The sequence below is a fragment of the Leptonotus elevatus genome, chromosome 8 (assembly GCF_054856555.1).
Source record: "Leptonotus elevatus isolate MCC_2025b chromosome 8, RoL_Lele_1.0, whole genome shotgun sequence".
NCBI classification, from domain to species: domain Eukaryota; kingdom Metazoa; phylum Chordata; class Actinopteri; order Syngnathiformes; family Syngnathidae; genus Leptonotus; species Leptonotus elevatus.
The window spans coordinates 2,653,361-2,669,652 of record NC_141246.1 but is presented as its reverse complement, the minus strand read 5'-3'; the positions used below and the strand labels follow the sequence as shown (position 1 = coordinate 2,669,652).

At 39.2% G+C, this 16,292-nt stretch overlaps 1 protein-coding gene across 4 annotated transcripts in view; it reads right to left on the bottom strand.

The window, feature by feature from the left end:
* Positions 1-16,292, bottom strand: part of cacna1ab (calcium channel, voltage-dependent, P/Q type, alpha 1A subunit, b) — a 113,159-nt gene that overhangs the window by 41,680 nt on the left and 55,187 nt on the right. For all 4 annotated transcript variants that reach the window (XM_086082162.1, XM_086082163.1, XM_086082161.1 and 1 more), the window contains 10 exons: positions 16,138-16,267; positions 15,968-16,027; positions 14,863-14,969; positions 9,077-9,176; positions 7,569-7,729; positions 7,350-7,487; positions 5,745-5,946; positions 5,500-5,664; positions 3,282-3,392; positions 2,944-3,027 (listed from right to left, as the gene is read on the bottom strand). In XM_086082162.1, the coding sequence (XP_085938288.1) occupies positions 2,944-3,027; positions 3,282-3,392; positions 5,500-5,664; positions 5,745-5,946; positions 7,350-7,487; positions 7,569-7,729; positions 9,077-9,176; positions 14,863-14,969; positions 15,968-16,027; positions 16,138-16,267 (1,258 nt within the window). The remainder of the gene's footprint in view (positions 1-2,943; positions 3,028-3,281; positions 3,393-5,499; positions 5,665-5,744; positions 5,947-7,349; positions 7,488-7,568; positions 7,730-9,076; positions 9,177-14,862; positions 14,970-15,967; positions 16,028-16,137; positions 16,268-16,292) is intronic.

The following is a 16,292-nucleotide window of genomic DNA, read 5'->3' as shown; positions in this document are numbered from 1 at the left end:
CTTTTTACCAATATTGAGGCTTTATTATAGTAATATAGTATATCTAATAATAAGTAATAAAATAATAATAATAAAATTAGAAATAAATTAATATAAAAAAATATAAAAAAATAACAAATAACAATAAGTTTTCCTCATAATATTACAGATATTATCCTCTTTTTTTTATATATTATTTTCTGACTTGTTATAATTTTTCACAGTTTTTTTTCTTGCAAAATTAAAACATTATCAAGAATTATTTTGTGTTATATAAAATCTTTAATCTCATAATATTACTTGTAATATTCCTTTTTCTCTCGGGGAGGTTCACGACAAAAACACTCATTCTTTAATCATTATATCATGATGAATTTCATAATTCATATTCCGCAGTTTCATCCAGGAAGCACATGCAGAGAGTTCAAAGTTTGTCCAGGTTGGGAGGGGGAGGTTTGGTTGGGCGATCGGCTCAAAGGGGCAGGGAGGGGGGGTGGGGGGCGGGTCTTTAAAAGCACGACCAATGAGGATGCAGAGGAAGCTTTGAGAGATAAATTACAAACCAACCAGAGTCTACATGTGCGATGATGTCGAGGGATGAATGGGAAGGAAGTCGGGGGTGGGGGGGAAATATATATTTATACATATTGATAGATATATATATTTATTGTATGTCATGATTGGGGCATGGGCACATTACAAACATGACATCATCAACATCATCCTCGTCATAATCATCATCATCGCCATCAACACAGATGAAGGACAACACGATGAAGGATTTCATAGTGCATTTTTGGGGATTGGATGGATTATTGTTTTATCAAAGAAGTTTAAAGAAAGTGTGGAAAGACATGAAGAAGGAGAAGAAGAAGAGCGAGTCATTAGAAGGATCACAAATGTCACCATAGCAACACGTCGGCAGCGATTCGCGAGGCGCGGATGGAAAGTCGACGCGCGAGTCTGTTAGCTTAGCATTAGCGTAATCAGACGTCTGTAAAAGCTGGTTAGTGTTAACAGGCTCCGTCAGTTCCAAGATGGCCGCGGGCTCGTTGGACAGCAATTAGCATCTTCTGCGCTGATTTTGTGGCGCGACTGTTGTAACAAAAGTCAAGGTACTGCTTTCGCGACTTTATTCACGGGGACGACATTTTTGGGGTACAATTATGACTTTTTGGGAAGTCATATTTTTATGAGAAAATACTGTTAATCAGTGTTAATTTTGACAAGAAATTTTTATTTAGTTTTAGTCTTTTTAGAAATAATTTAGTCATCTGATTGTATTTTAGTTTAAATTTGTTTGTATTTTAGTTTTAATCCAATTTTAGCTGACCAAAAAAAGCTTTTTTTTGTAACTAGTTTAACACGCAAGACACACATTTAACACAACAGTGTCTTTATGAATTGTTTCAATGAAACATGTTGAACTGACTTAGTTTTCACCTAAATATAAAAAGTGCATAATTGCTTGAGATTAATCTTACAGATGCACAATAAATGTAAACATGAATATTAAATAAAGTGCAGTGAACACTGAACAGTTTTCTGAGTGATTCTTTTCTCCCACTCGCATTTCATTCCTTCTCATTAGACGTCACGGTGTTCCCATTTTCGTTTTAGTCATTGTCGAAATTCTCAGTCAATTTTAGTTATCGTCTCAATAAATGGCTTCTATTTTAGTTTTCGTTTCATTTTGGTCTAAAAAATAATAATATTTTGTGCCGAAAAATATTGTCGAAGAAATGATCACTGCTCTTAATACTGTAATCAACATTACAGTAACATTTACTGTAAGATTAAATTTTTCAATGCTGCAATAATATGTACTGTAAAATAATGTTTTTTTTTGTTTTTTTTATGTTCCCTCGTTTTCCGCTGGGGTAAGGTTAAAAAAAAAGACCTACAATAAATGAAATCCGCAAAGTAGTTAGCTTTATGTTTTATATTTATTGTAATTGTTTTAAGATTGTAAAACCCCTTACCATACACTTTATACACTTTTCTCATCGAGGCATTTACATTTTCTCACGTCTCTCTTGTTTAAACATTTTCAATATTCAAACCGGCATAAATTTTATAAAATAGGTACATTACTGTAAAAAAAAAAATGCATGCAAAATTGCACTTAAGAAAATCTGTGAAAATAGCGAGGCCGCGAAAGTGAGGGAACACTGTATACTATTATAGGAAAGTACTTTAATACTGTGAAAATAATGCTACAATAACATTTATTGTAAAATTATGACTTCTTAAATCAGAAAATAAAAGCCAAATTGTTATGATTGCATAAAGAATACAAGAGTGCAACATTGAGTTTATTTTTTGTTCCTATCTTTTTCCTATAATATAAAAACTTTATTTTTGTTCCGATATATATATTTTTTTAACGTAACATAATAAACAGCATCTTAATATTCCCCAAATTTTTGTGTAATCTTATGTCTTTTTTTTTTTAATTGACACATTTTTGCAATAAAGTGCTCCCTCGTTTAGCGCTGGCGTTACGTTCCCAAAAAATAACCGTAAAAAAAGTCAGCTTTATTTTTTACATTTATTTGAAATGTTTTAAGGCCGTAAAACCGCTCACCATACACTTTGTACACTTTTCACAAAGAGGCATTTACATGTGCTCACATTTCTCTTTTGTTTAAACTCAATGTTCAAAACGTTATTTTATTTTATAAAAAGGTACAAAATATGAAAAAATAAATAAATGCATGCAAAATTGCACACGCAAAAAAATCGGTGAAACAGCGAGGCCGCAAAAAGTGAACCAAGGGAACACTTTTTGCATTTTTTCATTTACACTCATTTTCGGAATGTTTGTTTGGCATCCATTGACGTCCTTGTCGCTAGCAATAATTCAATACACTGCTAAGCTAACAGCTGCTAACAGTGGACACCAGAGAGGGACTCAAAACAACACAAACATTTGCCACTTTTCCGTTATTTACGCCCACTTACCCCTAATTTTGTCACCAAGATGTCCGTGATGCTTCCCAGCACGGAGACAAAGTCAAAAATGTTCCAAGCGTCTTTGAAGAAATTCTGTTTTGGACAAAGGAGGAAGTTAGTCGTCGTCCAAAGACGCCTGTTGCCATGGAAACAAGGGAAGAAAGGAAGACGACAGTTGGCGTGCACACGCCGGGGTTTTTCCGGGACATCGAGAACCCGCTCCAGATCTGTCTACCAAAATAAACCTGCCTCATGAATCAATGATGGGAACCTAGATGTGAGCGCGTGTGTGTGCGTGTGTGTGTTTGCGCGCGTGCGCATGTGTGTGTGTGTGTGTGTGTGTTCACCAGAGGGCCGAAAGCGATGAGCTTCAAAATGGACTCCAGGAAGAAGAACGTGGTGAAGACGATGTTGAGGTTCTGCAGGACATCGTCGTACGTTTCCGAGGCGCCGTCAAACTGCGCACACACAAATCGCACATATTAATACAGAAGACGTATCAATACATCATAAAAGTCATAGTCAGCGTGTACAAATGACGTATTTATACATCATTAGCGTTTAAAAATAATAATAATTTGTGCAAGAGTGTACAGGAGGGTCTGACGCAGCTTCTGACTGAAGGATTAGGCTTGACTTTGTGGTGCAACGGATCAACGTTGATCCGTGGTGGGTTCGGATCAGGCCCCCACGGTTCGAGCCGCGGGTTGGTTGGTGGAGGGAAAAAAAAAACAACAACAACAAAGTGTGCATTCACAGTGGAGACCATTCCGACATGTCAAGGAAGCTGAAACGTACGCAACGTAACACAACGCTTACGGTCAGGCTAACTTCAAAATAAAGTTTGTTGCCTTAGTAGACATTTACTTTGAAAGTGGCCGGCGTCGTGGCACGATGGTTAGCTTGACTTCCCTTTTTAGACGTTTGTAGTTTTGATTGACATTAAAGTTGTGACCAACATCAACACAACGCTATCCCGAATTCATATTCAATCGCTAATTTAGGAGGCTAAGAAACCGCTAATTAATTACGCCGTCATTGTATGCTACGGCAGAAGTCTCCGACGTATGTGGTTACTGGCTAGCATGCAGCTAGCTGTTAGCATTAGCAACGGGTGCCTGGCTGGTAGCTGTAAATGAGTTTGACAGCTCGTAATTGGCTTACTTGAATTCTTTTTCAATATTCTGGACCAAAAGCTACTTGAACGTGCCTTAAATTACACTTTGAGGTATTTTCATTATAAAAAAAAAAAAAAAAGATAAATAGAACTTTGTCTTCATTTATTTCATAAAAACACTTTTGCCCGTTAAAAAAGAAAAACGTTCAACTCAAAATGTCAATCATAGCCATTTGGATTGTAGGAACACAACTTTAAGCCCTTCGTTCCTTGTTATTTTACACATGGACCATTATTTAATAGGGAAAGGCATTTTACAAAATAAATGGAGACAAAGTACTATTTATCTTTCTTTTTTTTTGCTGATCCAAAAAATGATCCGATCTGTGGCTCAAATCCGTGATCCGATCCGAACCGTGACTTTTGTAATCCGCTGCACCACGAGCTTGACTGCAATGTTGTTTTTTAAACGGCCAGCAGGTGGCAGTAAATATAAGATCAGCCAGTATCATGCTAAATTCTTGTTGCAGAAGAAGAGAAGGAAGACGTGGGACTGTTATTTTGTTATTAAAAGCACTTTTTGGGATGTTGTTTTTGTAGTTTTGTAGCAGGAAAACACTATTTAGATGTTTTTCTTATTATTATTACTATTATTAATGAGCTGTCACACAAAAAAAGAATAGTAGTGTTAAAGTCAAAGTGCTTGAAATGTTTGTTTTACAAAAAGCTCGTTTTCTATGTGTTTTTTTTTTTTGGGGCCCGGGAATTGGAATTTGGACAAAACTTAGCTTTATTCTTAACGCTCATAACGGAAAAAGACAGAAAAGCAGAAGCAGAGAGTCTAATCTTTCTTTTGGCAGGTTCCACGCTTCTGTAGCAATGGAACGCACTATTGTGTGGGTTTGAAAACGGCTCCAATGATCATATTCAATGAGTTAAGAGGGGAAAAACTATTTTTAAAAATGATTTCTCAAAAATCGGATCAGACCATCAAAAAAATGGGCACGGTGGCTGACTGGTTAGCACGACCGCCTCCCAGTGCAAAGGTTGTGAGCTCAAGTCCGGGCTTCGGCCTTCCTGGGCGGAGTTTGCATGTTCTCCCCGCGCCTGCGTGGGTTTTCTCCGGGTACTCCGGTTTCCTCCCACATTCCAAAAACATGCATGGCAGGTGAATTGGACACGCCAAATTGTCCATAGGTGCGATTGTGAGTATGGTTGTTCGTCTCTGCGTGCCCTGCGATTGGCTGGCAACCAGTTCAGGGTGTACCCCCGCCTACTGCCTGAAGCCAGCTGGGATAGGCTCCAGCAACCCCCGCGACCCTTGTGAGGACTAAGCGGTTAAGAAAATGGATGGATGGATGGATTTCTCAAAAATGGTCCAAACCCAATTAGGAATACGACGGGGGGCGAGCGGGTCGGCGGCGGCGGCGGCACCTGCGCGGACTGACCTTCATCATGAGGACGATGGTGTTGAGCGCGATGAGCGCCATGATGCTGTACTCGAAGGGGGTGGACACCACAAACTGCCACATGCGGTACTGGAAGCTGAGCTTGTTCTTGGGCATGTGGCGCGTCAGGGGCCTGGCGTTGATGGCGAAATCGATGCAGGCCCTCTGGAAAAAAGCAACGGGGCGTTAAGTTTGACGGCGCGGCGCGGCGCGGCGCCCGACGGGGGCCGCTTCCTCGTCCTCACCTCGTTCTTCTCTAAGCTGTAGTCCTCCATCATCTTGTCGCCTTGCTCCTGGAAGGTGATGATGATGAGAGCCACGAAGATGTTGACGAAGAAGAAGGGGAAGACGACGAAGTACACCACGTAGAATATGGACATCTCCATGCGGTAACCCGGGCTGGGACCCTGGTTCTCGTAAGTGGAGTCCACGGAGGCCTTTAACACTCTGCACACAAGACCAAGTTGAAAGTTCTTCTCAATGAAAACAACTTTTTTTCTTGCCACTTTACACTTTTACTCCTTGTAATATTAAGACCTCGGGGTGCAACGATTACATGATTAGTAGGGCCCAGAGTTTAAAGCCAACATGGCGAAGCGACATTTAGCTGTTATGCTGCAGGCAAATGGAATGAGTTGCTAACAGGAGGGAAATCAGCCCCAGTGTTAAATAAATGTTTTTAAATCCAGGTTAAAAACTATGCCCCACACCTCCCATACCTTTTTGGGATTGGTTTCCATGCAGGGTCACCCTTTTTAACAGTTGCTACCAAAACGGAGTTGAAAATTCAGCTGTCAGAATGTGTGACTTTTGTTTTAAAGGAGTCAGGGTTTCAAAGTGAAGCTTTCTACGGGCGGTTGGCTTCCATGTAGATTCATAATTTTTAGCAGTTGTCACAAAATTGAGTTGAAAAATTCAGCTGTCAGAATGTGTGACCTGAGATATTAAAGGAGGCAGTGTTTCAAAGGAGGGTTGGCTTCCATCTAGGCTTGTAGGGCATAGGTGTCAAAGTCAAGTCCTTGAGGGCTGTAGTCCTGCAGGTTTTGGATGTTTCCCTTTCCCAACACAGCTGATATATGATCAGCTCATCAACAGGCTCTGCATAAGCCTGATAACGATCCTGCTGATTGGAATCAGCTTGTGTTGGAAGAGGGAAACCTCCAAAACCTTGAGGACTGCGGCCCTCGAGGACCGGAGTTTGACACCTATGTTGTAGGGTCATGATTTTTAACAGTTGTTCCAAAATTTATTTTGAAAATTCAGCTGTCAGAATGTGTGATTTTTGTTTTAACTGTGCCAGGGTTCCAAAGTGAAGGATTCAAAGGTGTTTCGGCTTCCATGTAGAGTCATGATTTTTAGCAGTTGTTAGAAAATTTAGTTGAAAAATTCAGCTGTCAGAATGTGTGACCTCGGCTTTTAAAGGAGGTAGTGTTTCAAAGAAGGGTTGGCTTCCTTCTAGGCTTGTAGGGTCATGACTTTTAACAGTCGTTACAAAATTGTGTTTAAAAATTCAGCTGTCAGAATCTAATCTCATTCATATATTAGATATGAATTATGACACATCTTATTTCGTAATTTAATTCTATAATTGCATGATTGTAATTTGATCTGAGAGTAATTCTAAGATCAGGAGCCAGTGGGGACCATATTCTTACTATTATTGTGGTGGACATTTTGGCGGTTCCCTTGAGTCCAAACCTCTTTTTGAGGGTCAACACTTGGTTTTAGAGTTTAGGTTTGAATTGGGTTTTGGTTGGGTTTAGGGTAGAAATGTAAACCCATGTGTGTGTGTTTGTGTGTGTGTGTGTGTGTGTGTGTGTGTGTGTGTGTGTGTGTGTGTGCGCACTCACTGCGGCCACCCTTCTCCGGTGGAGACAGTGAAGAGAGTGAGCAGCGCCCAAGCCACGTTGTCGTAGTGGAAATTATACTTCTTCCACTCCCGCTTCTGAGCGCGAGCCTCTTCTTTGTCGTACATAAGAAACTCGCCCCTGCGCGGGATACAACATCAACATGAGCACGGCCGTCGCCATCTCGTCGCCAGGTGCACCAAGTCAGGGTTTTGTTCCCACCTGCAGTCGCTCTCAAATTCTTTGGACACATCCGTGCAATAGAAGAAGCGACCCTTGAACAGCTGCACGGCCACCACGGCGAAGATGAACATGAAGAGCATGTAGACGATCAGGATGTTCAGGACGTTCTTCAGAGAGTTCACTACGCAGTCAAACACGGCCTAGAGAGAGGAAACAGGAGGGGGTGGGGACGGGGGGGGTTCAGGGTTTGACTTCAAGGGCCTCATTTAGTAAGATCGCGAATAGCGGGTGATAAATTACGTCATCACCCATGTTACAAAAGTTGAAATTTTTCATTTTGACACATTTTTGGAACTATAGGTTGTGCCGGAGTCAAAATACACATCATGAAGAAGAAAAACAAACTCTCACACCAGTCGTATTTTTGGTGGAATTATTCATTTATTTTTTAGCATTTTTTTTTTAAAGGGTTATCTTCAAGTTTCTGCTGCTGGGTCCCAATTTTGAACAAACTTGATTTGAAAATTCAGCTGTCAGAATGTGTGACCTCTGGTTTTAAAGGATTCAGGGTTTCAAAGGAGGGTTTGGCTTCCTTGCAGTGTCACGATTTTTAACAGACAAAATTGAGTAAAAACAACAAACAAAACAAAATTGAGTAAAAAAACCAAAACAAAACAGCTGTCAGAATGTGTGAATTTGGGTTTTAAATGAATCAGGGTTTCAAAGGAGGATTTAGCTTCCTTGCAGTGTTATGATTTTTAGCAGACAAAATTGAGTAAGAATTTTTTTTTTTAACCCAAAAACAGCTGTCATAATGTGTGAAATCCAGTTTTAAATAACTCAGGGTTTCAAAGGAGAGTTTTGCTTCCATGCAGTGTCACATTTTTTAAAAGACAAAATTGAGTAAAAACAAAACAAAAAACAAAACAAAATTAAAAAAACATAAAATTGAGTAAAAAACTAACAAAAAACAGCTGTCAGAATGTGTGACCTCGGGTTTTAAAGGAATCAGGGTTTCAAAGGAGGGTCCTGATTTTTAACAGACAACATTTTGTAAAAACAAACAACAAAACAGATTTAAAAAGATACAGCTGTCAGAATGTGTGACCTTGGGTCAGCCCATGCTTGTTTGTCGGTCACCAAATAATTATTTTCTGCCATAATTTACAAATAAATTCTTTAAAAATCCTACAATGTGATTTCCATGATTTAGATTTTCACATTCTGACTCTCACAGTTGAAGTGTACGTTTGATGAAAACTGCCAGCCTCTGTCATCATTTTAAGTCGTTTTATTGTTGTTTCGGACTTTTTTCTTTTTTTAAATTTTAGTTTACTTTATGTTCTTAGTTTTAATAAACTACAATAACCTTGATGCTGACAGACTGTAGGACTAGGCAAGTATTATATATATATATTTTTTTAACACTGTAATTTTCATTTGATTTACAAATATATTTTTTTTAAATCTATATTTCGTTATTTTGTGTACTGTTGTTTTAATAACGCATCGACCTCAGTGACGGACGGCTCAAGTCCGGATGTTACCTTGAGCTTGGGGAGTCTTTTGATGGTCTTGAGAGGACGCAGAACCCGCAGCACTCGCAGCGACTTTATGGTGCTGATGTCTTTGCCTTTACTGCTCCCCCTACAGGCCAGCCGGGGAACAACAGCAACGTTACCGCCGGCCATTTTCAAACAAAAACAGCAGACGGACACGACGGTTCTTCATCTGCATTGCAAATAAGAGTCAAACATGAAACCACAGAAGAAGATTTCATGGACATGCATCATCATCATCATCATCATCATCATCATCATCATCATCATTTCCTGTCCACAGGCATCTCCCGGTAGAGTGCCCAGCCAAACCTCTTTCTTTCTTTCTTTCTCACTTTTTCAAGAATCAAAAAAGTTCTTCTATGAGATAACACGCAGCATCTGCGGTCATGTGATGCGCGTGCGGCATTGCATGACGTCGCCAACGTGGATGCAAAGCCAGATGTGAGACGGTGTCCTGGAGGCGCGGGTTTGGATCCCGCTTCTGACGGCAAATACATCCTGAAATGCCTGACTTTCTATTAAGGGTATACGCTAAGTATCTGAGTAGATCACAGAAAGTTTAGATTATAGTGAAAGTATGGGTTTGGATCCCACATCTTACATCAAGTCACTTCTGGAATTAATGAACTATCAACTTTAATTTAAAGCCTGACCTGGACGTGTGGGTCTGGACCCTGCTTCTGACACCAAATTGCAGTGGGAACTTCTCTCTGGATGAATAAAGTATCTTCTAGACAACGGGAAGTTCACTTTGGATCCACTTCTGACGCCAAGTAACTTTTTAAAATCGATTTCAGGGTTAATAACGTACAGTATGCATCTAACCAGACCGCAGGAAGATCAGGTCACAGTGAGCTCTGGAGCCGAGGATTTGGACCCCGCTTCTGACACCAAATACCTCGTAAAATAGTCGGCATGGATAAAGTATCAACAATATTTACATCGCAGGAAGTTCTGGTCACAGTCTACGCTATAGGTTGGGTTCTGATCCCACTTCTGACACCAAAAACCTTGGGAAACTTTTTGAGGATTCATATCTTGATCACAGGAAGCTGTCTGCCACAAAAGCATGTGTTTGGAACCCACTTCCACTATCCATCTATCTAACAGGAAGCTTCTGTTGCATTTGGTCCGGGAGGTGTGGGTTTGGATCCTGCTTCTGACACCAGCTAACTTCCTAAAACGGCTGCTTCGCAAAACAGTAAACTTTCTGTCCAATTTCTATTTCTTCCTGATACCTGCACACCCAATTTGGCGTCCATCGGAGAAGCTAAGGGGGCTGATTTTTCATGTATTTATTTTGTCCGGCCTCCCGGCGAAGACGACGCGTCGTAACCGCGGGAGAAAATGTTTTCTCGCACAACGCAAATCCATAAATGCAGCGTGATGGCGAGAATGAGGTGACAGGACGACAAGCAGAAGAACAAAGAAAGAAAGAGCGAGAAGCCACAGTGTCCCGGTTCTGCAGGAGGACGAGGAGGAGGACGACGAGAACTTTACCGGGTGCTGCTCCTGTGGTGGCGGTTAGAAAGCGACAGATGAAGAAGAGGACAGAAAGGCGGCACACAAAAGACGGGAGAGAGGAAAAGTTTGAAAGAGACATTCAAACATGGGCGAGACACAATCCGGAAAAGGACAGCGAGCGGAAAGTGTGACCAAACGTGAAGCAAAGTCCAAGTTGCGTTCGGTGTCAAAAATGCTTTGGAAGACGACCAAAGACAAGAAAAGGTTGAGGATTTTGCTCCAGGCTTAATCAGAATAATAATAATAATCTTACTTAGAGTTGTGCACAGCAAGCAGACTTTGAAATAAATCAAATGTTTCTAATACTGAGTGAGCTCATGCTGTGTGTTGTAAGTTCAATACATTTAATAAATAGATTTAAACAAATAAAATGAAATACAGATCAAATACAAATAATATACTGGTAATGCATTGAAAATAATACAAAAAATACCGTTGAAAAAAACTGTATAGTTTAAAAAAAAGAGGAATAAACTCACAAAAATAAAAATGAAAAAAACTAAATACCTCAATAAAAATGAATAAAAATTAAATACAGTTAGAAAGATACATCAATAAAATAATTAGAAAATGAAATGCAAATGTAGCAAAAAATACAATACAGTAAAATAAATGTAAAAAACAAAATAATATGAAATACTATAAAGAATGGGTAAAACGAAAATACTAATTATATATATTGAAAATAAAAACTAAACATAAAATAAAAAAAATTAAAAAATAAAATGAAATGGAAAATAAACTAAGAATTTAAAAAAATGCTAATAAAATGAACTACTACGAAAATGAATTTTTTTTCATAAAAGTCATAAAATAAATGAAAATCGATCAATTAAAGGTAAAAATAAAACACAAATGAAGTATATTGAAAATAAAATGTAAACATTAAATAACTAAATAAAAAACTACAAAAAATGTATCATGTGTCATTTGAATGTAACAGTCCATAGTTACCTAAAAACAAAGTCGTTTTTTTAGTACTCATTCAAATGTGTGTATATATATATATATATAATCCAACAAAATTTTAAAACATCTGGACTGAAGTGACAGATGTTTTTAATCGTGCCAAGTCATTATGACCGTTTCCACCTGAAGACAACACATGCATGACTAAAAAAAAAGCCCTTCAGGCCGAAGAGTCTTCCTGTGTGGCCGCATGCGATCCGACACTTTCTTATCTCATTACGGCAAATCAATTATAGCGTGCGGACGGGCTGGCGAGCCTGCCGCATAAATTGCCCTCATTAGATCGCCAATCGTCGACCGAGATGCTATCCAAGCATGTCAGCACTGGGGGAGGCGGTAAAAGATGGAGGGCTCATCCATCATGATCTCCAAAACACGCACGCACGCACGCACGCACGCACGCACGCACAGCATGCAGCCCCGTCATCAAAGTGTATCATTCAGCATTTACGTGAAGCTTCACACTCTCCAGTGAAATCCATTGCACGCTGACCATGCTGAAAACCTGATGTGCAGTGCTTGTGTGTGTGTGTGTGCGTGAGAGAGTGGAGGAAAGAAGTGAGAGAGGAGGTGGTGGGGAAAAGGAGGTAGGAGGAGGCGAAGGGAGAGGTTTTGATCTTTAAATGTCTTGAAAGCAACTTTTATTTTGTCACAATCATATAGTCTACATTAAAGTAGTTGCAACGCGACGTAACGTATGCATTGGACCACCACCCGCCCTGAGTCTTCATCCCATTTCAGAATGGTAAGACTCACTGAAATCGAAAGAGTCTGCATTAAAGCACTTCATGGCTCTTTCCATTTTTCATGATAGGTGGTCTAATACGAGTGTTTGCGCTTTGTATGTTTTGTCTTTACACAAAACGATGGAGAGCCGGTTGAAATTGAAAGAGTTCACATTAAAGTGCGTCATGATATTGATTTTGATCTTGGTTTTTCATGACAGATGGTCAAGTACGTTAGTTAGACAAGGTAACGCTTTCGCAAAATTCAAGGGAAAAATGTAGAGCGCTCACGGAAATCGTAAAAGTCTGCATTAAAGCACTTTCAAGATACTGGGATCTTCTTCTTGCTTTTCACGAGAGGTGATCTAATATACAGCATTTGCTTTAGTGTGTATATTTTGTCTTTCAACAAAATGATGGTAAAACAAAGAAATAATTTGAAAGAGGCTGCATTAAAGCACTTGCTGGATGACCTCTTGTTTTTCATGACAGGTGGTCTAACACTCTACGTTTCGCATTTACAGAAACATAAAAAATTGTGGTGAGCTCACTGAAATTGAAAACGTCCGCATTAAAGCACTTAATGATACGAGGATCGTATTCTTATTTTTTTCAACTGGTGGTCTTATATATTTGTTAAGCACCGTCTATATTTTTTCCCCAGAGAAAAGGTAAAACGTGGGGATCTTGCTGATATAGAAGTAATCCACAATAAAGTGTTTACTGATACTGCGATAGTGTCCTTGTTTTTTCACAAAAGGTGTTCTGATGAATTAGGCAAACACAACTTATTTTTCTTTCAACAAAATTAGTTCTTCACAGCTCACTGAAATTGAAAAAGTCTACAATAAAGCACTCCATGATACTGGATACATTCGAATCTAATTATTACCTTTTTGGAGTTCTAGAAACTACCAGCAGTTTGCGGGACAACAGCTTGTGATCACAATTAGCCACATTAGCTGCTAATTAGCATCACCAAGGAAAGAGCTCGCATATTTGTCTTTAAGATTTGGATGCGGGCTAATGATGAGTATATTTTGGTGCGCGTCACTCTGGATAAATGTGAGGATCCGAGACAATTGAATTTAAGGGTAAGAAGTGGGAGGGTCCAAATAGGGAAGTGAGGTCATGTCATGTGATGTCAATAAATGCGTAAAGAGAGGACGGGATGACTCACGGCCTATTTGGCGGGAAAATCGTAGCGGCGTTGGGGAAGGGAGACAGTTTGGAGAGTGAGTCGTGGTTCCAGAGATTCGACACTTACAGGAAGAGGGACATTAGGGTGACTTTTGGGTAAAGCTGGATGTGGATGGCGGTGATTGGGGACTCCTCAGGGTGCCCTTTTAGGGCCCCTAAAGAGCTTCAGAATAAAACTTAAGGTTGAAATTGAATGATGACAACTTTTAAAGCCTCTTCTACACTGTACAACTCAGATGAAGGTGGCATATTTGACTACTTGTAAAAGCTTAAAAACAGCAAAATCCATAAAAGCACACATTTTATTATTCCAGCACAAATGAAGCACTAACAAAGACTGTTTTCTTCTCACTGTGGAAAAAAAAAAATCTAGTAATTTCTTAGAAATTGTACAAAAGCAAACTTGAAAATCTACATATTTGAAATACTCAATTCCATTATGATCCCTTTAAAACCATAAAAGCGTAATTGAAGATAATCACATAAATCAGCACAAACAGCAAATGTGGTACAGTGCAGAACAGGCTTAAGGCTGGCCCTGAAGGTCTCCATGGTGAAACGCTAAATTGGTAACCTCTGCCAAGGCGCGTATGTCAGCCTGGGTTTAATTTGCAGTTGTGAATTGCTGCATAATGCTCATCAGATTATTTTTTTAAATTATGAAATAATATTCAATTAGAATAGATTTTTTTTAACTTTTGATCCAGAGTATGAACGCAAATTCTAACCAGGCAGCAATTTAATATTTCATATTTTGTTTGTGATGCATTAAGCATATCATTTGTTTATCAGTGTATCTCCTCCTTTGAGGTGTTTGGTAGTTAGCTTCGAAGTTTTGAATCACAGTGTAATGCCCATTACCACCACCTGCAGGACTGGAGTGGTAACAGCAATATATGAATTTTCTGTTTTCCCTGATTCCCCCCCCCCCCGCCTTTTTTACACTTTTTTTCAAAATAAATTTTTTGAATAAATGATTTTTAAATACTTAATAATAAATAATATATAATAATAAATAATGTAAAATAAATATATTAATAATATTTATCAAATTAATATTTTGTCAATCTGAATTAAATTGACCTATTTACAAAACATCAAATTACATTCCGATCCGGATTTGATCATTTCAAGCCTTGGCAGAGGTCTGCATGGTCTACATGAAATGATGGATGGATGGTGATACAATGTTAATGATGAGGAGAATATAGAGAGGAGAGAGTTGAGAACAGGAAGTGGATCAGTGTTATGATCTGCTTCAAGAAGGCATCAACATAAACAAGGGTATTTCTGCGGACATATGAGGGGAGTGTGTGTTGGGGGCTGGGGGGGGGGAGAGAGGTAGTTACTTACGTGAAGGCGAAGGCCACCAGAGCACCACTAACCACTATAAAGTCCAGAATGTTCCACAGGTCGCGAAAGTAGGAGCCTTGGTGGAGGAAGAGGCCCAGCACCACCATCTGGACCACACGGAGCATGTCAGTCGTCATGACAACAAAATGTTGAATAGTGAATAGTGCATCTCACTAGTGTCAGACCGAAAACTACTATATCCAAATTTGGTTAATTTCTTTCTCTTTTTCCCCCACAAATCAATACTATTGGTATACTATTTGTTATTTTCACAAACTATTGATCAATATTAAGTGACGACAGTGGCTTTTTCTATTTCTCCAACGCAATGGATCAACAAACATTTTTGGGTTTCCTGAAAAGCATTTCTTTCAAAATAGGGGAATTCAGTGTTATTGTTTTTTTTTTTTTTTTTGTAATTAGGCATTTTGCTTGTATTTAATAAAAATATGTTTTTACTTTGTTTGTATGAACATTTAAATGATAAAAATAACCAAATAAAGACAAGGATTTTTTTTTTTTACATTTTTATAGAAGTGCTTCAAACATTTGCATATTTTTGTTTTACATATGTAATAATTGCATTTTCTAATAGTTTATTAGTAGTACGGAAATTCTAAAATGTATCCTTAGATAAATTATTGTAATACCTTACAATATATTTTCAAGACTTGTAATTTATTTAGATAAATTTTATTATATTCTATTTGGGCGGGGGGGATGGGGGGGATGGGCCAACCCTTTTTCTTTCATTTTCCCCAAAGAGAGACTGGCCGACAATTTAGAGGGACGAGAGCCCATTCATCCATTGACACTCTAGAGGGCAAACAGAACCAATCAACAAGAGTGGCAGAGCTCGGTGGTCGCCAGGGCTGGTGAAAAGTTGGGCTCAGCCAGCAGGCCTAAATCAAAGTGCCAGGGCTGATTATTTGCGGCAGTCCAGCGACCGGCGGTGCATCAAATTGGACTCAAGTCTATTTTAAGTCGAAGGACATAGAGCTCCAGAACTTATGACAAAGTCTAAGGACTTCTTTTTAAATAAAACCTATTTTCGTATATATCGTCAACATCAAACACAGACCTCGAACTCGTAGGATCGTCGTACCTTGATAAGCATTTCGAAAGTGAAGACGCCGGTGAAGACATAGTCGAAATAGCGCAGCACCTGAGGTTGGATCGGAAGGACGGACAGTCGTGAGCAGAGAAACGCAAACGCGAACCCAAGATCAGAAAATCTACAATATGCGACCTAAGAACACCGACGGAGCTTCTTACGTTATTCTGCGGCGAATCCGGCGACACCGGGTCTTCCGCCGCGAGCGCGATGCTGCTCATGGCGATGACGGACAGGATGCTGAACTCAAAGTATTTGAGTGTGAGGATGTAGTGGCAGCACTTCCTGAAGCTGAAACACACAATGAGTTCGTAAT